The sequence below is a fragment of the Scyliorhinus torazame genome, chromosome 8 (assembly GCF_047496885.1).
Source record: "Scyliorhinus torazame isolate Kashiwa2021f chromosome 8, sScyTor2.1, whole genome shotgun sequence".
NCBI classification, from domain to species: domain Eukaryota; kingdom Metazoa; phylum Chordata; class Chondrichthyes; order Carcharhiniformes; family Scyliorhinidae; genus Scyliorhinus; species Scyliorhinus torazame.
The window spans coordinates 82,199,655-82,226,012 of record NC_092714.1 but is presented as its reverse complement, the minus strand read 5'-3'; the positions used below and the strand labels follow the sequence as shown (position 1 = coordinate 82,226,012).

The following is a 26,358-nucleotide window of genomic DNA, read 5'->3' as shown; positions in this document are numbered from 1 at the left end:
CTGGCTACCAGGAGCCAGGAGACTCCAACTTGAAAATGACCCAGCATATTTAAATGCTGATTTAAAATGCTAATCTGGTTCACACCTATCGCGGGTGTGAACCTGATTATGCCTGCTGTAACGGGCCAGGAGCATCTTGCACTGATCGTCGCCCGACGCAGACTCCGTTTAGGGGCTCTCCTGCTAATCTCCAACATAGCGGGATGTGCACTAGGCACCCGCAGCTGGAAAATCGCCTTCATTTTGTTAACTCACTTCACCATCCAGTACGTTAATTGATATAGGGTAAGTTTTTCAGTTTTCCAGTATCAGCCAAGGCTCTGCATTAAGAGTGAGTGATCGGAACTCAGTCGCCGGGATCCTTTGATCCAGCCATGAAGTCCCTACCAGTTTATTTTGTGCTTGTACACAAATTTGATATTGACTTCAACTCTTTAAACGGCCTGGGGCTTGGAGGCCTAAACGCTGCTCCATGGTTGGTGAATTTGACCACTTATGGAACAGATCCTTCATACCAATCGGACAGACTTTACCTGCCTTCCAGGCCTTAATATTTCAAAGAACTAAGTTTTCATTTTCATGTTTTGGAAAGCCATATTGGATATCCTGGACTGAATTATTTAGCACTTTTTCGCAGCAACTTCCTGAGTCACTTGTTGTAATGATCTGTGTTTTTCAGGGGAATTTGGAGAGGTCTGCAGTGGCCGGTTGAAGACTCCTGGGAAAAGGGAGATTCCTGTGGCTATTAAGACCCTAAAAGGAGGTTATTTGGACAGACAACGAAAGGATTTCCTCAGAGAAGCAAGCATCATGGGCCAATTTGACCACCCGAACATCGTTCGTTTGGAGGGAGTCGTGACAAAAAGTATTGTACTTTTCAAATGTTCATGTGTATTTCTCCAAACTTCTGAAGATTGAAATATGACAGTGTACTGATATATAACATGAAAGCTATTGGACTTTGTGTACAATTATTACTGAGATGGCAGTGTTGTTGCACCATAAAGATAATCTGCGGGATTCTCCGTCGGTGGGATCCTCTGCTATGCTGGCAGGTTTCCCAATGGCCACAATGGGAAACCCCATTGGCCGGCTGCTAGAATGGCCCGGGGCACGCGCACTGGAAAACGAAGCTGGCAGGACAGAGAATCCCACCCAGTAATTTTAGTCTAGACAATAGTTGTAGTTGTGGGCGAGTGGGCCCTTTGGTGCAAAATGGTGATCAATGGGTTGTTGAGATTGAAAGGGTTGTAGAGTGACCAGAAAGCCTTTTGGTCTGGTGGGGAAACTGAATACTCCTCGAGACCCACAAGCAGTGCTGTAAAATGGGTTTTACCTCCTGGATTTCTGGAGTTCTGGGAGAATCAGCCAACATGATTAGAAATAAAACCTGTGTAAAACTATAAACATTCAACCTCCTTAAAAGATCTTACCAATTCGCCCGCTGAGACCGGATTGTTTGCTTTCCCTGACTACCTTCGCCTACCTCCCCAGACTGGCCTACATTAAAACCAGAATTTGGCGCATGTAGTCAAGCTTATAATGTTTTAAATTGTAGCTTATCGCCTGACACAAGCCCAATCATTTAGCAGATTCAATTACCCCTAAATTAACATTGGAAAATATTCCACATATTCAAAACGATGGTCAGAATTTGAAGTCAGAACTCATGTTGTTTAATATTAAACAGGAAACATGTACAAGTTTAATTTTACGTTTAAGTTTAATCTGCTGTACACATTATTATATCCCATTAAGAGGGAAAATAGATATAACTAACCATATGCCCTGTTAAAGAGATTTTATCAAAGAGATAATCATATTTTACATGTGGTTTGTGGAATGTTCTTCAGTGTATATGTATGCCTGTGTAATGTACACAGCAGTTTAAAATAGTATGAAGCTATGTTTTGATTCATGGTTGCCAGAAGGAGTTGATTGTGTACAATGGGATAGAAATTGGTTTTATTTTCACACATTTTTCAAGTGTGAAACATGTGCGATATTGATCAATTTGGTAGTGGAACACAGTCTGCGAGGCGTTCAGCCTACTTTTAAATTAATAGGACCCATTTTGTCAGGCATTATGGGAAGCTATCTAAAACATGCATTTGATCTCTTACACTAATTAGTTAGCAGCCTGTTGAAGGATCATTCTGTGCAATGTTTTCCACATGTAAAGGGCAGATGTCGGACCTGCTCCTATCCGGATTCTTCAGTGGCCTCTAATTAAAATTAAGGTTTTTTTTAATCAACAGAGAAACATTTATGTGGCAGCCAGGGCACCATGTTTTACCTCAATAACATGTTCGTGTGAATTTTATGTCTTTTACTTTGGCATTCAGATAGTAAAAATCTTAGTTAAAATAACAGATTAACGAAATCCCAGATCAAGATTAGTGATATTGCAAAGCACTATTTTAACCCATATTCAGATTTTCTATCACTTTAATGCATTTCCTAATTCATTGTAAATGGAGCTTGACCACAAATATATCAGCATAGAATGACTCTAGTCATTGATTACAGGCTGATTAACTCAAATATTAAATAATTTTTCCAGTTAAACTGTAATAGCTAATTTAACTGCTCTAATGCACTGGGTTTAATTGACAGCTAAGAATTACAAGTTGATGCAAGGGTCTGTGTCATTACCTCTACTAAAAAGTATCAAAACTCATGAGCCCTGAAATTCCGGTCCCTTAAAATGATAAATAAGTTGGTTTGTGGAGGGAGGAGGTCAGTTTCCATCAGGATTTCACCCCTTTCTGGCTCTAATGCAAATGTCTGACAGGAGTGGGAATGCAAAGTATTTCTTGTCCTCCCCCTTCTATCATAGTATTTACATGCAAGGCAGGACTAGAGGCATGACCATGTCTGTGGCATGCATGATACGCCATGTTTACACAATGTGATACTGACAAAACTAGAGCCCGTAATGTTGGTTTCTCCACTATCTGCAGAATATACGAGCATGCGAACAAGGAGTAGGCCACTCAGCCTCTCTAGCCTGCTTCACCATTTAATAAGAGCATGGCTGATCTGATAACCTCAAATCGACACTCCACCTATCCCTCAAAACCTATCACCCCCTTGCTTACCAAGAATCTATCCACTTCTGTCTTAAAAATATTCAAAGGTTCTGCTTCCACAACATTTTCAGGAAAGGAGTTCCAATGACACACAACCCTCTGAGTGAAAAATATTGCCTCATCTCCATTTTAAATGGATGACCCCTTATTTTTAAATAGTGAGCCCTAGATTTTGCCAGAAGAGGAAATATCCTCTCCACATCCAGCCTGGCAAGATCCCTCAGGGCTGTATATGTTTCAATCAAGTCACCTCTTACTCTTCCAATATCCAACAGATACAAGCCTGGTCTGTCCAACCTTTACTCATAAGGCAACCCATTCCAGGTATTAGTCTTGTAAACCTTCTCTAAACTGCTTCCAATGCATTTACATCTTTCCATAAATAAAATGACCAATATTGTACCAAGTATTTGAGATGTGGACTCACGGGTACTCTGTACAACTGAAGCTTAGGTTTCCTATTTTTGTATTTTATTTCCCTTGCAATAAATGATGATACTCCATTAGTTTTCCTAATTACTTGCTTCATCTGCATACTAGCCTTTTGTGATTCATGCACTGGGACACCCCACATTGTACTCCATTTGCCAGATCCTTGCCCACTCACTTAATCGATCTGTATATTTTTGTAGATTCTTTATGTCCTCTTCGCAACTTACTTTCCTACCCATCTTTGTGTCATCAGCAAATCTGACAACCATCCCTTCATCCAAGTCATTTATATAAATTGTAAGTAGCTGAAGTCCCAGCACTGATGCCTGTGGCACACCACTCGTTACAACTTGCAAACCTGAAGACCCATTTATGCCTACTCTCTGCTTCTTGTTAGCTAGCCAATCTTCTATCCTTGCCAAATGTTACCCCCTATAACACAAACTTTTAATTTTCGCAATAATCTTTGATGTAACACTTTGTCAAAAGCTTTCTGGATACCTAATTACAGTACATCCACCAGTTCTCCTTTATCCACCGCACAGATTACTTCCCCAAAGAACTCCAATAAGGGTGGCACAGTGGTTAGCACTGCTACCTCACAATGCCAGTGACCTGGGTTCAATTCTGGCCTTGGTGTCTGTGTGGAGTTTACACATTCTCCCCATGTCTGCGTGGGTTTCCTCCAGGTGCTCTGGTTCCCTACCACAGTCCAAAGATGTGCAGGTTAAGTGGATTGGCCATGCTAAAATTGCCCCTTAGTGTTCAGAGCTGTTCAGGTTAGGTGGGGTTACGGTGGTAAGGCGGGAGAGTGGGCCTAGGTAGTGTGCTCTTTCTTAGGGTCGGTGCAGACTTGATGGGCACTGTAGGGAATCTATGGAAGTTGGTTAAACATGATTTCGCTTCACAAAACCTTGTTGACTCTGCATGATTACCTTGAGGTTATCCAAGTCCCTTGCTATAACTTACTTAATAATAGCTCCAGCATTTCCCTAAGACGGATGTTGGGATAACAGGCCTGTAATTTCCCATTTGCTGTCTCCTTCCCTTTTTGAATAATGGAATTACATTTGCTATCCTCCAATCTAATGTGACCTTCCCGAATCTGGGGTGTTTGGGAAAATTAAAACAAATACATCAATTATCTCACTAGACACTAATTTTAAGACCCTAGAATGAAGTCCATCAGGATCCAAGTTCTTATCAGCCCACAGATGCAACAATTTACTTAGTACCACTTCTCTGGTAGCTGTAATTTTCCTGAATGCCTCCCTCTCTTCCATTTCCAGATGTATAACTATTTCTGGAAGGTTACTTGTGTCCTCTATTGTGGAGGCTGATGCAAAATACCAATTCCACTCGCCTGCCATCTCCTTGCTTTCCATTATCAATTCTCCTGACTCATTTTCTATATGATTAACACTTACTTTGTTAACTCTTTTCATTTAAAAAAATTTACAAAAACTCTTACTATCTGGTTTTATATTTCTGGCCATCTTTAACTCATACTCTTAAGTCTCCCCTCCTTATTCATCTTTTGTCATCCTTTGTTGTTCCTAATATTCTGTCCAATCTTCTGACCTGCCACATGTCTAAGCACAATGATATGCTTTTTCTTTAAATTTAATCCTACCTTTAATTTTTATAGTGGATCCATCCCTTGGAATTTTTCTTACTCATTCAAACAGATCTAATCTGTGCATTCTGAAATATCCTCTTACATGCTTGTCATTGCATCTCTATTGATCTATCCCTTACCTAATTAACTAATTCAATTCAGCCAGTTTTTCTGAAGGTGAGTTGAAATTATCAAGTGGGATCTGCCAATTCCATCATGTTTTAAGATGCTTCTGATTTTGGCCAAAGCGATCTGACTATCCTTCACAAAGCAGCAATGTTGATTGCCCAGCAAATGCTGTAGGGGTAGAGTAGCTGTCCCCTTTATGATAATGGTTCCAACCCTGTAATTTGGGAGAGGATGGATGCTGGAACTGGCTGAAGTCCTGTCCTGTCGCACTTCTTCTCCTTCTTAGGCAGTCCCTAAAGTTCAAGGAAGACTTGTTTCCTCTCTGGTTTCATGGGTTCTGAAATGGCTGTTAAGTCCATTGTGTGATCAGCAGACTCTGCCACGTGTGAGGCAGGTGGTGCTTGAAGAGGTGAATAGGTGGGTTGTTTTGAGCTTTTGCATACTCCCTTCAATACCTTGGCCTTGCCTCTGCAAGTTCTCAATGATGTTTCTTGATGTGCTCAGCGCCTTTCCGAATGAATCTTCTCCATTTTCGTCTGTCAACAGTCAAGACCGAGTTTAGAGTTTATTGATTAAGTCTGTCACAGGTACAGGGAAAAGTATTATTCTGTGTACAGACCTAACAGATCACCCTATACATATATACATAAGTACAACATAATTACTGTAAAAAATGAAAAATGCAATGAATGATCAATTTAATATGTAGACAGGCCATTCAAGAGTCTAGTAGCAGCAGGATAAAAGCTGTTTTTGAATCTGTTAGAATGAGTTCGCAAGCGTTTGTATCTTCTGCCTGATGGAAGAGGTTGGAAAAAAGAATAACCAGGATAGGAGGGGGTCTTTGATTATTTTGCCCTCATGGCGCCGAAGATCCGGGTTCCATCCGACCCTGTGTCACTAACAGTGTGGAATTTGCACATTCTCCCCATGTCTGTGTGGGTCTCACCCCCACAACCCAAAAAAGATGCATAGGGTAGGTGAATTGGTCACGCTAAATTGCTCCTTAATTGGAAAAAAATAATTGGGTACTCCAAATTTATAAAAAAATAGATTATGTTGCCCGCTTTCCCAAGGTAGCGAGAAATATAGACAGAGTCAATAGGTGGAAGACGGGCTTACGTGATGGACTGAGCTGTGTCCACAACTCTGTAATTTCTTACGATCTTGCGCAGAACAGTTGCCATACCAATATGTGATGCAACTAGGTAGAATGCTTTCCATGGTGCATTGGTAAGAGTTATTGTGGACATGCCAAATTTCCTTAATTTCTTGAGGCAGTAAAGGCAATGTGGTGCTTTCTTAATTGTAATGTCGACATGGGTGGACCAGGACAAATTATTGGTAATATTCACACCTAGGAACTTGAAACTGTCAATCATCTTCACCTCGACATCATTGATATAGACAGGGGCATGTACTACACCACGCTTGCCCAAGGACGCCATGCGGTCCATCCGATGAATTCAGAAGCCTTCAGGTTGCAAATCTCCTAGTTGGAAAAAGGTCACTTTAAGAGTTCATTCGTGTATTGATGACGGCATTGGCAGTTTGGGTGGGATAAGAGTGAGTCATGCTTTGCAGCCTGTTGAGTGAACACCTTTCTAATAAAGTTGTTGCTTGTTTGTTCCTTCGTGATCTGCAAGCCTATCCTTCAAAGATACCACAAAGAAAACTGGCAACGAGAAGGTTGGGACTGGCCGAATCCCTGAGAAATTTAAAAAATATAGAAAAATCATCAGCCACCCAAAAAATAATTAAAAAGATAAAAACATTGCTACAGCAAAACTGGCAAAGGAGGAGTGCCGAATAATAGCAGCAAGCATCAAAGGAATCGAAAACCTAACAAAATTCGCTGAAAACAGCATAGAAAAGAAGCTTGCCATGTGCTCTGCTGGAAGGTACTGGAACAGTGCTCCTTCTACTGTGAGTAGCAAGTATAATAACAAATAAAGCAGAGGTTTGCAATATCCCTTGCAAAGGACCGGCTGAGCTCAGGGTTACCTTGTTTGAAAGGGGAAAAAGAGAAGCAAGTTAGTGCTAAAACCTTTGTGGCACATTTATGCTTATGCAAGTCTTCCCATCATAAAATGGCAGATGTTTTTGGCACCTAGGGATCGAATGATGAAAGCACCGAGCGCTGGAGCTCATATGCTGTAGGTTTGAATACTTTGTCAAGGCAAATAAAACTTTGGCCTTCCTAGTAGTCCTGACCTTCCTGAATGCAATGGGGGGAAATCCGTTAACCACTTGCGAAGTCTGGAGCAGCCAGAAAAACCAGGCTCAAAAACCTATGGTGAGATAATGCCAATATTGCAGGGCCACCTCTCACCTTAACCTCTAGTCATCACTGAGAAGTTCAAGTTCCATAAATGTAATCAACAAGATGATGAATCAATCATGCAGTTCTTAGCTACTTTGAAGAAATGAGCTGATCACTGTAAATTTGGAGATGCCTTGAACGACACCATTGGAGATGATTTGTGTGTGGGTTAAGAAGCAAAGCTATCCAGAAAAGTCTGTTAACAGGGAGCAACGGAAGTCTAAAGAAGACTTTAAAAGTCGCAATCTCTATGGAACTAACACCTAAAGAGGTGAAACAATCAAGCTCTAGCATTAGAATCCATAAGGTATCGGCTAAAACCCGAATACCGACACTGGTTCAATATTGTCACTGATATGCAAAAACTGGACACACAGCAAATGAATGCTTGATTAAAGTTGCAAAATGCAATTGTGGTAAAAAGGGGCACATCGGATATGCATGTTGGAGAAAGAAACAGCAAGTTTCAAACAAGAATTAGAAAAAGCAAGAAACAAGTGCATCAAGATTCTAAGCTATCTATTCTATGATAAACTAAAAATCAAATAGAGTGAAAAGTATCCACATGATACAAAAAAGGGCACACAAAAGGACCAGAACCACAGTCAGATGACAAACTTTTGTTGCATATAAGGGCCATGACTGGGAACCAACCATTACTGGGTCACTCCTTTCCTGAATGGACAACCGATGAAAATGGATGTGGACACTGGCACAGAGGTTTCATTGGCACCACAAACTGTTTACCAAGAGAAACTATGATGTCTTGCCTTAAACCCTTCAAAGATAACACTTAAAACATATGCTGGGGAAGTAGTGCCGCTGAAGGGCCTTATCAATGTAAATGTGCAGCAAAATGGACAGACAGCAGACTTGTCCCTGCACATCATTAAAAGTAACTATCCAGCCCTAACCGGGAGAATCTAGCTGGAGAGAATCAAACTAAACTGGGCTGACGTGAATCTCATATTGGACTCAAAGCAGGTTTACTGAACGTTTTAAAGAAACATGCCATTGCCTTTAATGGAGAGCAGGGAAGCAGGAAAGAGATCTCAAGCAAGCTGAAGATTAAGATGAAGATGTAAGCCAAGCATGTTTAAAGGCTAGATCATATTCCGTCAGGCCTAAGGTCAAGGCAGAATCAGAGAGGCTGGTCTCGACGAGGCCCTCAAACCCGTTAATTCTTCGAATCAACAGGAGTGTGGGAATCATTGCTAGCCCGGCAAACCATGACCAGGGTTTGAGATTCCTGTCCTGAAATACTCTTTTCCCAAGTCGGCAGAAGGCTGAGCTGGCACGTTGGATGATATGATGAATTTCATCAGTTTTGTCTGCCTTCATCGAGAGGAAGCTCCCAAGGTTTGGAAAATGGTCCACATTTCCAGGATCTGAATTGATACAGGAAGGTGTTTTGTTGGGGGAACTGCTTGGAAGAGGACTTTAGTTTTCTGGGTGTACAGTGAAATACCCTTTTCTCATCTGCTTCAGAGAAGGAGTCGACAATGACCATCTTATGGCCACACAGGCACCCGAGGATATTTGAGGCTATTGACTTCATTTTTTTGATATTTTATTTTAACTCCTTACATGTTGTACCAAATTCAGTATTGCTTCCTAGTCAGTACTCTTATTCCATTTCCTGATTTTTATATTCCCTGTTGCTTGTATTTTTGCCTTCAGGCCGTAACTCAGATGTCTCTGACATTCTCATCACCTTTCAGGATAGGTCTTATCTTTCTCCACCATTCTGTTATAGCTTGAAGCTATTCCCCTGCTATTCTACACAACAAATGTGTCAGCTAAAATGGCTACGCCCTTGAGATACCAGACTTCAGAAGATGTTATCTGCAGCATCATTATTCATTGACCAAATCAAGCCGACCTGCAAATTACCAGTTTGGAATTGAGTCCTTAAAATGGGAAAACACTAGATGTAGGATAGCATTCTTATTCATTGAGAATGATACTTAGTGACATATATTCTGTACTTTCTAATTTTTAGCAAGCTATTTCTATTTTTGGAATATAATCGTGAGAAATTAAGATTGGGCTGTACAAAGACTGGATCTGAAGTTCATCATAGATGTGAAATCATAGAATTTACAGTGCAGAAGGAGGTCATTCGGCCCATCGAGTCTGCACCGGCTCTTTTGAAAGAGTACCCTACCTAAGTCCACACCTCCACCCTATCCCCATAACCCAGTAACCCCACCCAACACTAAGGGCAATTTTGGACACTAAGGGCAATTTAGCATGGCCAATCCACCTAACCTGCACATCTTTGGACTGTGGGAGGAAACCGGAGCCCCCGGAGGAAACCCACGCACACACGGGGAGAACGTGCAGACTCCACACAAACAGTGACCCAAGCCGGGAATCGAACCTGGGACCCTGGAGCTGTGAAGCAATTGTGCTAACCACCATGCTACCGTGCTGCCCATTGATAGACAAAACTCACCGAGCGAGGCAAGAACCTACTGGATCAAAGTTATTTGCACTCTAGTCACGAGCAAAACAAGGGAACAACATTCTCTCTTCCAGATAAAAAAGGAATCGTTAAAAATGTGCCCACTCTGAACTAGAACCAACATAAGCTTTTGAGGTTTTCTGAGAAGTGACATTGATATATCATTTACATCAGTCATACATATGCATTAATCTGGTTTATTTTCCTGTCTCGCCCTGACACTAGCTACCGTGGGTTTCTCCAGAATTACAACATGCCATTACACCAAATGACGGCTGCTTGTTAATGCGTGGCAAAGCTCTGCTCCTAATTTGCATGTATTTTTGCTTGTTTGTAATACCTGCAAATGCAGGTGGATTCAGTTCCTCTTAGCCAGAGGGCTCTTTGGGTGTCCTCTGCCCATTTTGCACTCGGATTGGGGGAAGAGGGAGCAGAAATTGGATAGTACGATCATATAATGGTGAAATCCTGATTTGTGTTTGATTACTTACAGAACTAAAACATATTTAGTCAGTGCAGCAGCTTTAGATAGTATTCTGCATCTTTAATTAAACACTGGTGAATAATTCCAAATGAATTTTTGTTTGCGGTGTTGCCTTATTATTTTTTTTTTAAATATATTTTTATTCTCCTCCTTTTCACATTTTCTCCCAAATTTACACCCACCAACAATAGACAATAATCAGTTACAAATATGTCAATCCCCACATCAATAACAACGATCCCATCCTCTCACCAAGCCCCAAACATTAGCCCGCATGTTCACATAAACAAATGACAAAAAGGAATTAGGGATCATCCATAGTCGCCATTAACACACACCGCCCCCTCCCCCCAACCCCCCCCCCCCCCCCCCCCCCCCAAGTAATGTTCGATGTTATCCAGTTCATGAAAGTACATGATGAATAATGCCCATGAATTGTAGAACCCCTCCATCCTTCCCCTCAGTTCAAACTTAACCTTCTCAAGAGTCAAGAATTCCAACAGGTCCCCCCGCCATGCCAGGGCACAGGGTGGCTCCAACCCATCAGGACCCGCCTTCGGGCGATCAACGAGGTGAAGGCTACAACATCTGCCTCTGCACCCGTTTCCAACCCTGGCCGGTCCGACACCCTGAATATGGCCTCCCGTGGGCCCGGGTCCAGTTTCACGTGCACCACTTTAGAAATTACCTGAGAAACTTCCTTCCAGTAATCCTCTAGATTTGGACAGGACCAAAACATATGAACGTGATTAGCCCCCCCCCACCCCGCAATGCTCACACACATCCTCTATTCCTTCAAAAATTCGGCTCATCCTCGCCCTCATGAGGTGTGCTCTGTATACCACCTTCAGCTGTATCAGCCCCAACCTCGCGCACGAGTTGGAGGCATTCTCTCTCCGGAGCACCTCACACCAGAACCCCTCCTCCATATCCTCTCCCAACTCTTCCTCCCACTTTGCTTTGATCCATTCCAGTGGTGCCTTCTCCTCTTCCAAAATAGCTCTGTAAACCGCCGACAGTACCCCCTTCTCCAGTCCCCCTGTCGTCAGCACCTCCCCCAACAATATGGAGGCCGGCTCCACCGGGAAGCTCTGTATCTCCTTTCTGGCAAAATCTCAAACCTGCATGTATCTAAATATTTCCCCCTGCTCCAGCCCATACTTCGCTTCCAGCTCCTTCAGACCTGCAAACCGACCCCTAAGAAACAAATCTTTTAGTGTCTTAATCCCCTTCTCCTCCCATTTCCGAAAATTTCCATCCCACCTCCCTGGCTCAAATCTGTGGCTCCCACGAATCAACATTTCCCTTGACCCTGCCCCCAACCCGAAGTGTTGGCGAAACTGCCTCCAAATTCTCAATGAAGCTATTATTACCGGACTCCCTGAGTATTTCCCCGGGGCTCTCTGGAGCGGCACTGTCGCTAGTGCTTTCAATCCCGACCCCCTGCACAAACTCGCCTCCATTCTGACCCACTGGGAATCAATCCCTCTGACCCAGCTCGGCACCTTCTCTACATTCACCGCCCAGTAGTAATACATCAGGTTCGGAAGACCCAAACCCCCTGCCTGCCATCCCCTCTGTAGCAGCACCTTTCTATCTCTGGCCACCTTCCCTCCCCATATGAACGAAGTAATCCTTCCCTCAATCTCTCTGAAAAAAGCCTTTGGCAGGAAAATCGGCAGGCATTGAAAAATAAACAGAAATCGCGGCAACACGTTCATTTTAACCGGCTGTACCCGACCCGCCAGTAACAGAGGGAAACCATCCCACCTTTCCAGATCAGCTTTCACTCTCCCCACCAAACTAGAAATGTTGTACCTGTGGAGCCACCCCCACTCCCGGGCAACCTACACCACCAGGTACCTAAAGTGAGTCCCTGCCCTACGGAATGGCAGCCCCCCCACCCCTGCCCCCACACGGCCGAGACACCACAAAATACTCACTCTTATCTAGATTTAGTTTGTACCCCAAGAAAGACCCAAACACTCGAAGCAGCTCCAATATTCCCCCTATGGACACACTCGGTTCCGACACGTAAAACAGCAAGTCGTCAGCATATAAGGACTCCCTATGCTCTATCCCCGCCCCCACCCCCCACCCCCCCCCCCGCCCCCCCGCACTATTACTATTCCTTTCCATACCCCCGAACTTCTTAATGCGATGGCCAACGGCTCAATCGCGAGTGCAAACAGCAGAGTGGACATAGGACATCCCTGCCTAGTCCCACGGTGGAGAGAAAAGTATCTCGAGCTGATGTTGTGCGGACACTCGCCCTCGGCTCTTTATATAGTAGCTTTATCCAGTTCACAAATCTTGGTCCAATCCCAAACCGCTCCAGAACTGCCATCAAGTACCCCCATTCTACCCAACCACCTCTGTTTCCTTCCCCTCCGCCGGTGCCATAATGACGTTCAATACCCTTCTAACGTTTGAAAAGAGCTGCCTCCCTCTCACGAACCCCGTCTGATCTTCACCTATCACCTTCGGGAGGCACTCCTCCAGCCTACCCGTCAGTACATTCGCCAATACTTTTGCGTCCACATTCAGAAGTGATATGGGCCTATACGACCCACACTCCGTCGGATCCTTATCTTTTTTTAGCAGCAGGGAAATTGATGCCTGCCCCAATGTTTGTGGCAACACCCCCCTCCCTATCGCCTCTTCAAACATCCCCACCATCAGGGGTGCCAGCTTATCCTTGAATTCTTTATAATATTCCACCGGAAACCCATCCGGTCCTGACACCTTCCCAGACTGCATCCTCCCAATCACATCCTTTATCTCCTGCACCACTATCGCTCCTTCTAATGTAGCCCTGTCCCCCTCCCCTAACCTCGGGTACTCCAATCCATCTAGAAATTCCTGCATCTCACAGTCTCCCCCAGGTGGCTCTGACATGTACAACCTCTCATAAAATTCCTCAAAAACCTTGTTAATCAGATCCGGAGCCACCACCAACTTCCCCGCCCGATCCCTCACCTGAACAATTTGCCTTGCCGCTGCTTCCCTCCGGAGCTGACCTGCTAATCTCCCTGTTCGTAAACTGCACCCCTTGTTCGTCTCAGTTGGTGCACCGTCTTCCTGGTAGATAGTCGGTCAAAGCCCGCCTGTAGCTCCTTTCTCTTTTCCAGCTTCGCTGGGTCCCCATCTTCTGCATAACTCCTATCTACCTCCAACATCTCATCTATTACCCTCTGCCACTCCAACCTCTCCTCTTTGTCCACCCTGGCCTTAAACAAAATCACCTCACCCCTCACCACCGCCTTTGGAGCCTCCCAGACCACTGCCTTCGACACCTTACCCATACAGTTGAAACCTATATATTCCTCAATTACCTTTTCAATTTTGTCACAGAACACTTGGTTCCCCAAAAGTCCCACATCTAATTTCCACCCTGGCCTCTGCGCTACCCCCTTCTCCAGTACCATATCCACCCAATGCGGAGCATGATCTGACACTGCAATTGCCGAGTATTCCGACCCCTTAACCCCAGCCAGTAAAGCCTTCCCCACCACGAAAAAGCCGATCCGCGAGTATACCTTATGGACTGCTGAGAAAAACAAATACTCCCGTTCCCTCGGGTGCAGAAACCTCCAAGGATCCATCCCTCCCATTTCCACCATTAGCCCAGCCAACGCCTTCACTCCTCCTGATGGGACCAGCGTGCGCGGCCATGACCTGTCCAACCTTGGCTCCTGCATCAAGTTCCAGTCCCCCCCCCCCACTATTAGTTTGTGTGTGTCCAAGTCGGGGATGGCCCCAAACACCTTCTTTGCGAATCCCACTGTCATAATATCCACTCATGTATATAATGAGATGCAGACAGGCAGTGATTGACACACAGAATGACCAGTAAGCACACAACACAGTGCAGCCAATCATCAGACAGGACACTACCACTATAAAGCCAGAGGGCACTAGGTTTCCCGCTCTCTCGGGACCCAGCCACTGAGACAATCAGAGTCCATGAGCTAGCAAGTGCAAACACCATGCGGTAGCCAATAAGACTGGTCAGGCTACTAAAAGGTCTCCAGTCAGTTCAGTATAGTGTCGACCCACAGCTGAATATGTATATCAGTTCTATCATTGAATAAAACAGTGTTGGATCTTCTCCAGTGTTAGACGTCTGTTTCTAGCTTCCCTGCATCGAGTGCAGACCATAAGACCATAAGACCTAGGAGCGGAAGTAAGGCCATTCGGCCCATCGAGTCCACTCCGCCATTCAATCATGGCTGATTTCAACTCCAGCGATCCCAGTTGCGGCGCAGAAGTGTCCATTCAATGCAACAAGGCATGCCAGATTCCGATCCCGACAGCCCAACAGACCCTGATGCTGAGTGCCTCAAGTCCCCATACCGGGTGGGCATCATAACTACACAGCAAAACGCCTCTCGATCCTCAGTGTGGATCCTGATGACGAGTGGTGTGCTGTCCTCACAGTTAACAAGGCTCGCATCCGATTTAAACTGGACACCGGCGCATCAGCGAACCTCATCTCAAAATCCAATCTCGACACCATCCGCGCCAGACCAAGCATTCTTCCACCGGCCTGCCAGCCCCTTGACTACAATGGCAATGCCATAGCTCAGTTCAAAGTCTTACAACACCAGGTTAAAGTCCAACAGGTTTGTTTCGATGTCACTAGCTTTCGAAGCGCTGCTCCTTCCTCAGGTGAACATAATGCCATAGCTGCCAGTGGCTCCTGTCAACTAGGGGTATCCAACAAGGTGATTAAGGCAACACTGCGGTTTGAAATCGTCGGGCCTGACAGAGCGTCCCTGCTCGATGCTCGAGCCTGCAAGCTCCTGAACCTGGTTCAGCGAGTCCACACCATGTCATCATCACCGGCGACAGCCTCGCTTGATGGAAACTTGCAAGCCGACATGGATGACATTATCACGCAGTACCACAGCGTATTCGATGGAATGGGCACGCTCCCATACCGATATAAAATCCTGCTCAAACCGAACGCCACCCCTGTAATTCATGCACCACGCCAGGTGCCGGCACCCCTCAAGGATCGTCTGAAGAAGCAATTACAGGACCTCCAAGACCAGGGCATCATATCGAAGGTCACAGAGCCAACAGACTGCGTCAGCTCCATAGTCTGCTTAAAGAAGCCATCAGGGGAGCTTCACATTTGCATTGACCCTAAGGGTCTAAACCGCAACATCCTGCGGGAGCATTACCCGACACCAAAACGTGAAGAGTTGACCAGTGAGATGGCTCATGTCAAATTCTTTACTAAGCTGGACGCCTTCAAGGGTTTTTGGCAAATACAGCTGGACGCATCCAGTCACAAGCTCTGCACATTTAACACCCCGTTTGGTCGCCGCTACTACAACCGGATGCCTTTTGGGATCATATCTGCCTCCGAAGTATTTCACCGCGTCATGGAGCAGATGATGGAGGGCCTTGAGGGGGTGCGAGTATATGTTGACAACGTAATTATCTGGTCCACAACCCCCCAGGAACACATTGCTCGCCTCAAGAAAGTATTCCAGAGAATTCATGAACATGGTCTCCAGCTCAACAGGGCCAAGTGCTCATTTGGTCAATCGGATATTAAGTTCCTGGGTGACCACATCTTGCAGCAGGGCGTGTGGCCAGATGCCGACAAGGTCTCAGCGATCAACGCCATGAAGACCCCGGAGGACATGAAGGCGGTCCTCCGCTTCCTCGGGATGGTCAACTTCCTCAGGAAATTCAATCCCAATATGGCATCCCACACCACGGCCCTCTGCCATCTCGTCAAGAAGTCGCCGAAATTCCAGTGGCTGCCCACGCATGAAGAGGAATGGCGTGAGCTGAAAGCAAAGCTCACCACAGCCTCGGTTCTAGCGTTCTTCGACCCAACCAAGGAAACCAAGGTATCGACTGATGCAAGCCAGGACGGCATTGGGGCGGTGCTCCTTCAGCGACATGACTCCTCGTCCTGGGCTCCAGTGGCGTATGCATCTAGGGCCATGACGCCCACTGAGCAACAGTACACTCAGATTGAGAAGGAGTGTCTGGGCCTCCTGACAGGGATAGTCAAGTTTCACGACTACTTTTACGGCCTGCCAGAATTCACGCCAGAAACGGACCACAGGCCTCAAGTCCATATAATCCAAAAGGATTTAAATGATATGACACCTCGGTTACAGCGAATTCTTCTGAAGCTGCACCGCTACGACTTTGAACTTGTCTACACGCCAGGCAAAGAGCTGATCATTGCAGATGCCCTCTCCAGGTCCATTACCACACCGTGTGAACAAAGTGACTTCATCTGCCATATAGAAGCGCAAGTGCAGTTGTGTACCACCAACCTTCCGGCCTCTGACAAACGGGTGGTCCAAATTCGTGAGGAGACGGCCAAGGATCCTCTGCTGCAGCATGTGATGCAGCACCTTACCAATGGCTGGCAGAAGGGACAATGCCCCAGTTCTATAACGTAAAAGACGACCTGACAGTGGTGGACGGAATCCTTCTGAAACTCGACAGGATCGTAATTCCGCAGAGCATGCGGGCTATGATGCTGGGCCAACTCCATGAGGGTCACCTTGGGGTCGAGAAATGCCAAAGCAGAGCTCAGGAGGCGGTCTATTGGCCGGGCATCAGCCAGGACATTGCCGACAGAGTCCTCAACTGCCCTACCTGTCAGAAGTTTCAACCAGCTCAACCCAAGGAAACGCTGCAACAGCATGAAATCGTGACCTCTCCGTGGTCCAAAGTAGGTGTAGACCTTTTCCACGCCAAGGGACGTGACTACGTACTCCTGGTCAACCACTTCTCCAGTTACCCAGAAGTGGTGAAACTGTCCAATCTCACGTCGAAGATGGTAATCAAAGCCTACAAAGAAACGTTCGCCAGGCATGGGATTCGGCTCACGGTAATGAGCGACAACGGTCCTTGCTTTTACAGCCTGGAATGGTCTGATTTTGCACAGTCCTACAACTTCCGTCACGTTACCTCCAGTCCCCACTACCCACAATCAAACGGGAAGGCCGAGAAAGGGGTCCATATTTTAAAGCGGTTGCTGTGCAAAGCTGCAGACTCAGGCTCTGACTTCAACCTGGCGATGCTGGCATACAGGGCAACCCCACTGTCCACTGGGTTGTCTCCAGCGCAGATGCTCATGAATCGCACTCTGAGGACCACAGTTCCAGCCATCCATGTTCCAGACCTTGACCACCTCACGGTCTTACAGAAAATGCAGCGTTCACGGGCCCAACGGAAGGCCACATACAATGCTCATGCCACGGATCTACCCGAGCTGGCCCCAACTGATCATGTTCGTGTCCAGTTGCCTGAGGGGGGCTGGTCAGCCACAGCTGTTGTGATCAAACAAGTGGCCCCAAGATCGTTCCTTGTCCACATGGCTGATGGCTCCCTGCTACGGCGCAACAGACGGGCACTGCGAAGATTTCCACACCCGCTACCTGACCGAAGTGCCCCGCCGTCTACGATGCTTCCTCCGGACGTACCCTGCCACGAGGCCACTGATCTACCAGCAATCCTGCCGGCCCATGCGACCACCGCGATGCCTATCCACGTGCAGGTGGCTCCTGATCAACCTCTGCGGCGATCAACAAGAATTCGTTGCCCACCACAAAGACTGAATCTGTAGACTGAACTTGTGTACATTTTGTGACTTCATCGATTTAACCTCTGTAAATATTGTCTTGTTTGCCATGTATCTGCACTATCGACACCTTCCTATGTATATACGTTCATTTAGACACCTTTTGTATATAGTCAAGCATATATATATATATATATACAATATATATATATATATACTCCCACACACCTTAGTATTTATTTATCTAAAAAAAAAAGGGGGGGAGATGTCATATCCACTCATGTATATAATGAGATGCAGACAGGCAGTGATTGACACACAGGATGACCAGTAAGCACACAACACAGTGCAGCTAATCACTAGACAGGACACTACCGCTATAAAGCCAGAGAGCACTAGGTTTCCCACTCTCTCGGGACCCAGCCACTGAGACAATCAGAGTCCACGAGCTAGCAAGTGCAAACACCATGCACGAGTAAGTCTGGTCAGGCTACTAAAAGGTCTCCAATCAGTTCAGTATAGCGTCAACCCACAGCTGAATATGTACATCAGTTCTATCATTGAATAAAACAGTGTTGGATCTTCTCCAGTGTTAGATGTCTGTTTCTAGCTTCCCTTCATCGAGTGCAGTCTTCATCGAACCTACCTGCCTAACACAGCACCACATCGTCCTAATTGGGACCGTATACACTTAACAGCGCCACTAACCTCCCCTCCAGCCCTCCTGTCACAATCACATATCTACCCCCTGATCTTCCACCACCTTCTCCACCTGGAAGCATACTCTTTTGCTGACCAACACCGCTACCCTCGAGCCTTTCCGTCAAATCCAGAGTGAAACAGCTGACTAACCCAGCCCTTTTTAAGTCTCACCTGGTCCTTCACCCTCAAGTGAGTCTCCTGCAACATTGCTACATCGGCTTTCAAACTTTTAAGATGCGCAAGCACCCTTGACCTCTTGACCGGACGTCCTAACCCCCTCACGTTCCACGTGACTATCCTAACTTGGGGTCTCTCACCGCCCCCCCCCCACCCCCCCCCTCCCCACCTTCTTATCCACAATCATCATACCACCGGGCCCTGCCCCATGACCCTGACCCGCCCCTATCCATTATTAACATCGAACCACTTCCCCCCTCCCAAACACCCCCCCCCCCCAACATTTCCTCTCGAAAAAACATCTCCAGCATCAATACCTTCCCTCCCCTCGCTCGCCTCGTAGACCCATCGAAACCTGCTAACCAGGCTCCAATGTCCGCAGCCCTCCTCTCACCTCACCTCCATTCACTAGCTGACTTTAGTTAGCTAGCGCGGGTGGCTCCCCCCGCCAAGGTATACCGTCCCCTCCCACCCAGTCGGTGTTGCCTTATTATTAACAAAATCACAAATGTTAGCAGAGAATTCAGACAATTATAGATTTTCAAAATGAGCATTGCAGAGCATTCACGTTGATTTGATTTGATTTATTCTCACAAGTACCGAAGTACAGTGAAAAGTATTTTTCTGCGGCCAAGGGAACGTACACGGTACGTACATAGTACACAAAAAAAAGAATAATCGACAGAGTACATTGACAAATGGCACATCGACAAACAGTGAAGAGCTGTCTGTCTCCTCCCCACAGCAACAAATAAAGCAACTAATTATTCTCTATTTAATACTGTCAGCTGCTGTTATTCAGATCCTTCACAACAATTTCAGCTGCTCATGTAATCTTTCCCTCTTTTTGCAGACACTTCAAGCATAACACTTGTGAATCGAGTTGTTTCTACATGGGGCCTTTTAGGACCAAAGGAAGTAACTTATGCCGAGATGTGTAGAGCAAGACGAGAATCATAAGAATGGTTGCGGCATAGACGGAGGCCATTCAGCCCACTGTTTCTGTGCTGGCTCCCTGAAGGAGCAATGCTGCTAGTGCCACTCCCCTGCCTTTTCCCTGTCGGCCTTCAAATTTTTCCTTTTCACATAATGATCCCATTCTCAGAGGCAGACTTACAATCAAACACAGCACAGCAGTGCGAGGCCGGTCAGTGGGCAGGGCCCCATACTGAGAGGTCGCTGTGGTGTGGGTGCACCAGTCAGAACCTGGTAGCTCTGAATTTGTTGATGGGCTCAAGGCAATACAGAACACATCAGGCTCTGATTGGTAGACTTCTCTTTAGAGTGGGAAAACAGTGTCAGACATTGAGAGGTGACGAAAACTTCCGGCGCTTGGCCGGTCGGATTAAATGCACTAAAGAACGTCTGGTTTTTGACTAGTTAAAGTTTTATTGTTGAACAATTGCGTAGGTTAGATAACCATAAGAATATTATCAAAAACTATGAACCATTATAAATAATCTAACTATTATAATAAGAGCTACTGCAAATTGTGACTATCCACTACTAAGACCAGCTAACAACTCCCTGAGGTAACTGTCACATGGTTGTTCTCTGCTGACACCTGCTGGTTGGAGGTCTTGTATATCACCATATACATGATTGCTTATGCATGTCATCACAGAAACTTAGAGCAGTTTAGATGGATCTCCTGATTGTCTGGTGTGATGTTCCTGAACCTTGGAGCAGCAGTCAGGTTTCCGACATTCGACCCGGCAGCCTGAGGCAAAAATGAGGTCATCGACCTTACATCGGGTGCGAGCCGGTGAAGCCTTCAGCGAGGACTGAGGAGGAGGCGGCGCTGGCCAACGACCGTTGAGCAGAACATCAGGGAGACTGTCAACCTCCAGGCCAGGGCTGAGGAGGGTGAGCGGCCAACCAACCAAAGAAGGGACAAAAGCCAGGCCAGATAAAGCCAGCAGTCAGGCAGCTAGTCAGGAGCAGACGCGGTCAGGGCTCGAGGCCTGGCCACCCGAGCGAGAAGTGAGCAGTCAGGAGGTGTTCTTTGGGGGAGCAATGGCCAGCGGGGCGACTCGACCAGAACCAGAGGCCAGCGCTGAGAGTGAGAGGGCTGGGCAGTAACTGGATCGGCGAGGGCGACAGCAGACACCAGGCCAGATAGCCAGCAGCAGCAGCCAAGCAATCAGCCAAGAGCACACGCGGTTGTTGAGGCTTTGGGCCAGCCACCCAAGTGAGAGGTGTGAGCAGTCAGGAGGTGCAAGGGTCAGGCTGATGCTGGCATTGTGGTTTTCGAGGAGCAGCACGGCAACTTGATCAGCGGCCAGGACTGAGAGTGCGAGGATTGGCAGCAACCAGACAAGTAAGGGCAAGAGCAGAGGCCAGGTCAGATAGTCAGGAGTCACGCAGTCAGTGAGCCACCACTAGCACACCTGTGAGCTTAGGCCATCGAGGGGAGATGCTTCAGGGGTGACCCGACCCCAAGGCCAGTGCTGAGGAGGGAATAGAAGCCTTCTCTTTCTGAAAATTCATTTACGTTGAAATCAAGTCCGATCAGTCAATATCCAGAGACACGATGAAGCTGGCAGTCAAAAACGCAGGAAGTTGAAGGCAAAGCAAGAGTACGAAGCTAGGCAAAAGATAGTTTTGCTCTTTACTTTCAAAGGATTAAGTAGTGCCCAAATTCCACATTCATCCTCAACAACAACATCACAAAAAGGTTTGGTGACTTGTCTGATGATTCGACCTGCCAATTTCTGAAGAAAACATATCGCATGAAAAGCTTGAACAAGAAGAGGTGAACTCCAAAATGGGACTGGAACTACAAGTTACTGCTCAAACTCACTGTTCTTCTGCTGTTGAAGTGAGGGAAGAAACCTACCCTGAAGATATTGCCTTATGGTCAAAATCTGTTCCATTGGGTATGATTGAATATACCAAAGAACATAGGTAATATGAGAAATTTGAGAAAAGAGTTTGAGGTTTGAGGCTGAAAGCAGTTTAGAAGTCTACAAGAGTACCATTTTCTGAGGAAATGGGTAGACGGAAAGGAGAAATTGGTTGATTTTTTCAGAGACCTTTAAGGCAGTCTATTGTTATGTTTACAAATTATTCTCTGACCCCAGTAAAGGAAAATAATTAATTGTCGATGTGTACTGTAACTGGAGAAATGCTGGGAGAGATATTGCTGATCATGAAGCTTTCAAAAGTTATATTAAAGCTACATGTGCATTCGTTCAAAGATGTAAATTATCTGGAAGAATCGATTCTGTGTTATCGACTCAATTTGAAAAGGAATGTTCTTAATGGAGGAAAGTGCTGAGATGTGTTGTTGCCACAATCAACCTGCTGTCTTCCTTGGGACTTCCTTCAAGAGGACATGATGAATCATCAGTGTCAAGAAGCAATTTTTTTAGCTTGGCTTGAATATTTTGGTGAATTTGATGAGCTTCTCCATGAACTTTTGAAAAGTTATCAATACTGCGATTCATGGAAGATCAACCTTTTAATACACAGAGTCTACGATGACCTCATCACAATAATGGAGTAGCCGCTCAGAAACCAGGGGCGGGATTCTCCGACCCCCCGCCGGGTCAGAGAATCGCCGGGGGGCGGCGAGAATCCCGCCCCGGCCGGCTGCCGAATTCACCGCGCCGGAGATTTGGCGGGGGCGGGATTCGCGCCACGCCGGTCGGCGGCCGCTGGCAGCAGCCCCCCCGGTGATTCTCCGGCCCGCGATGGGCCTAGTGGCTGCCCATTTCCGGCCGGTCCCGCCAGCGTAAATTACAACAGGTACCTACCGGCGGGACCTGGCTCCGCGGGCAGCCTCCGGGGTCCTCGGGGTGGGGGGGGATCTAGCCCCGGGAGGTGCCCCCACCTTCGGGGCGGCCCAACGCTGGAGTGGTTCACGCCACTCCTTCGCGCCGGAGTTGTCCGCCCCGCCGGTTCGCGGAGAATCCCTCCCCAGTTTACTAATGAAGTAAAAGATGTCAAATACTTTTCCATAATGGTTGATTCAACTCCAGATGTGAATCATTTGGACAAAATAATATTAAATTGAAGATATGTGGTGTGGTGACCAGTGGTGGCGAAGTTGTAGAGCTATTTTACTGTTTGTCCAGCTACAATCCCACATTTCTGAGTGTCCGGACATAACTGTTTTGGAAATCATTGCAAATTTTTGGTTTGGACATCAAAGCTTGTCATGGGCAGAACTTCAATAATGCTGCAAATGTGGCAGGAAAATATTCAGGTCTACAAGCAAGACTGAACGACGCAAGCCCCTGTGCATTACTTATCCCATGTTCCAGTCACTCCTTGAAGTTAATCTGCAATGCTGCAGCTGAAATGTGTGAGGGAACTGTACATTTTGTTTTACTTTGATCAAACCTTGTATACCTTTTTTCGGTTTCCAGTCATCGGTGGAGTATGATGCAATCAAGCTTTGAGCATGCATATATGGAAAACATTTGATGGTCAAAAGAATTTATGACACAAGGTGATCCACTCATGCAGATGCTGCTTCAGCTTTGAGACTGAACTTTGCTGATATAAAGGAATGCTTATCAGACATAGCCACATCGAGAGCAGAGAAGCCACGTGTGAAAGCAGAAGCAAAATCCTTAGCAGAGAAGTTTGAAATGTACAATTTTGCAGTTTTTACTGTTTTGTGGAACTGTTTATTTCAAAGAATTAATTCTGTCAGCAAATAACTACAAAACATTGAAACAATTTTATTGAATGCTTCACAATTGTTAGCCTCAGATAGAAGTTTCATCATGGGTGTTCAAAATGACTATACCTCAGTGGAAGCATGAACAAATAATGCGGGTCCCTCTGATGATGATAAGTGTACAAGATACAGGAAGTTATTTTTTGATGAAACTGGAGACAATTAAATCACTTTGAAAGGGAAAGAGAAGATCATCGTTGAGACTGTCACCGTTATTTTTGACACAATAATGGTGCAACTGCAGAGTAGAAGTGGATTTCTGAAGAAAACAGTTGAATTATTTTGCATGCTTTTCAATAAAGGTTTGGATATGAATACTAAGAGCTGTTGCAATAAGAGGTTAATTGAATCCTACCAGGAGGACATAGACACAAATCATTTTGAAGATTAAGTGAAACAATTCATTTATTCCATTGATAATGGTAAACTCTGTGCATTGTGATCATCAGCTGATTTGTACAGACTTGCAGGTAATTGTTTTGACAAATGTTTCTGGTGAACATTCTTTCTCTGTATTGAAAAGAGTGAAAGGTAATCTGTGAAGTACAATGAGCCAGAAACATTTGACCAGTTCAGTAATACTGCCGACTGAAAATGCATGCTCACAAGATTTTACCTACGATGATGTTATTGATGATTTTTTGAAATAAACTGCAGAAGAAAAGTCATCTAAATTACCATGGATTGCAAACAACCGATGAAGCAAGAAAATCAAAAAAGGGAGGTGAAGTAGTGATCTGATGGAATGTACAAGTTTATGACATGTTTGTTTACATCAGGTCGATAAAGAAAGTCTTGGTGGTGTCCTTTTCCTCATCTACATGCTGCTTCTTGGTAACATCATCCACAAACAAAGGTCAGGATTTTCATGGAAGCTGAATCAGGGGCCAGCAGAGGAAGGAAGTTTGGCATAATTTCAATGGGGGTCAAGACAAATTATTCCAGTGTGTTGTGAAACTTGAAGGCACTGGAGGCAGTAGCCAAGATGGGAGCAGGTTTGGAAGGGTTGGCAACTGGAGTAATTCAGCACACAGATGGGAAATGACCGTGGGCATGAAAAGAGCAAAGAAAAGAGCTAGTGGACAGAATAGTGAGCAGAGCAATAATTTACATACAGAAGCATGGGGTTGCCATCCAAATTGAGGAGATGGTGTTCAATGAAGTGCAGGCAGCAGAGATTTGCAATTCACCAGGAGCAGTCAGGTGTGATGTCCTCAGAAGTAGGTGGAGGTTAGAAGCAGGGAGGTTGTTTCCACTGGTGGGCGAAACTAGAAGTAGGGGGCATAGCCTCAAAATAAGAGGGAGCAGATTTAGGTCTGTGTTGAGGAGGAACTTCTTCACCCAAAGGGTCGTGAATCTGTGGAATTCCCTGTCCAGTGAAGCAGTTAAGGCTACCTCGTTAAATGTTTTTAAGACAAAGATAGATAGATTTTTGAACAGAAAAGGAATAAAAGGTTACGGTGAGCGGGCGGATAAGTGGAGCTGAGTCCACAAAAAGATCAGCCATGATCTTATTGAATGGCGGAGCAGTCTTGAGGGGCCAGATGGCCTACTCCTGCTCCTGGTTCTTATGTTAGAAAATGAGGTCAGCATGGTAGCGGAATGACAGATATGTGGGTGAAGCTAAGGCGGGTTTTGCTATTTTGGCGGCAGAAGACTGTGGCCTGTGCAGAGGGGAAGATGAGGGGAGGAGGACTGGGAGGGAAGAGAAAGAGGTGCCGGTGATTGCCTCCAGACAGAGCTCCAAAGCGGAAGAACTTAATAGGTACAGCCATCACATGTTCCACAGCACTAACTTCCCCAAACTAACAGCATTGTTTCGTCACTAGAATCTTTCTCATAATGGAGATAAGTATTGTGCTCGTTCTCTGATTTCACTGATTATGATATTTATAGAGCAATCAAAGGCCCGGAAGCTGTTTAATAACATAGGAAAGAACTGAAAGATGAAAGTAAAAAGTGCCCTACCCTAAGGGATAATAGATGTCTGTTCAAATTTAACACCATTAGTAATGATTTTATTTTCAACTGCTGTGGCCCAGATAGAGCTTCAAAAATCCCTTGATGCAAAGGGAAATGTAACACATCACGCTGAAACATTATTTATGTACCTTGTGATGTACACATTTCAAATAATTAAAAACTGCAGATTTTTTTTAAAGTGTTATTTATTTGGGGTATGGTGCTCTACCAAGTAGCATTTCAAATGACTTCTGTGCTGTGGACATCTGCTGTGAGCCTGGTACATTGAACGATTGCATAGAAATAACACAGCAAAGTCAGACAAGGGAATTCAAAGTCTCATTTCACACAACAGATTTACCTGACATCAGGAAAGATTTATCAATTACTGTCAAATCCATTAATATTTGATGCATGTGAGGCACTGCGTAAAACCTGAGCCTTTTCTAACAGACAAAAGATGGCAGTGAATTTTAAAAAGTACAGTTCTATTTAAAGAATGGTGCATATTTTTACATCAAGAAGGACAAGTGCATTCTCAAGAAGTCAGCTGCAGTAATATAATGTTCAATATTACTTATTCTTAGGTTTTAGTTATGGTTTGAACACAAATTGTCAGAGGAACATTTTTAGACTATGCTTATAGAATAGAAAACTCTTTCTAGCTGTTTTTTGGAAAAAAAATTTGTAAATCACATCAAAGGGAGTGATTTTGCTT

At 45.4% G+C, this 26,358-nt stretch overlaps 1 protein-coding gene across 2 annotated transcripts in view; it reads left to right on the top strand.

Moving 5' to 3' along the window:
* The window catches only part of epha6 (eph receptor A6), a 1,197,965-nt gene that overhangs the window by 1,087,218 nt on the left and 84,389 nt on the right, over positions 1-26,358 (top strand). For both annotated transcript variants that reach the window (XM_072513912.1, XM_072513911.1), the window contains one exon: positions 680-865. In XM_072513912.1, the coding sequence (XP_072370013.1) occupies positions 680-865 (186 nt within the window). The remainder of the gene's footprint in view (positions 1-679; positions 866-26,358) is intronic.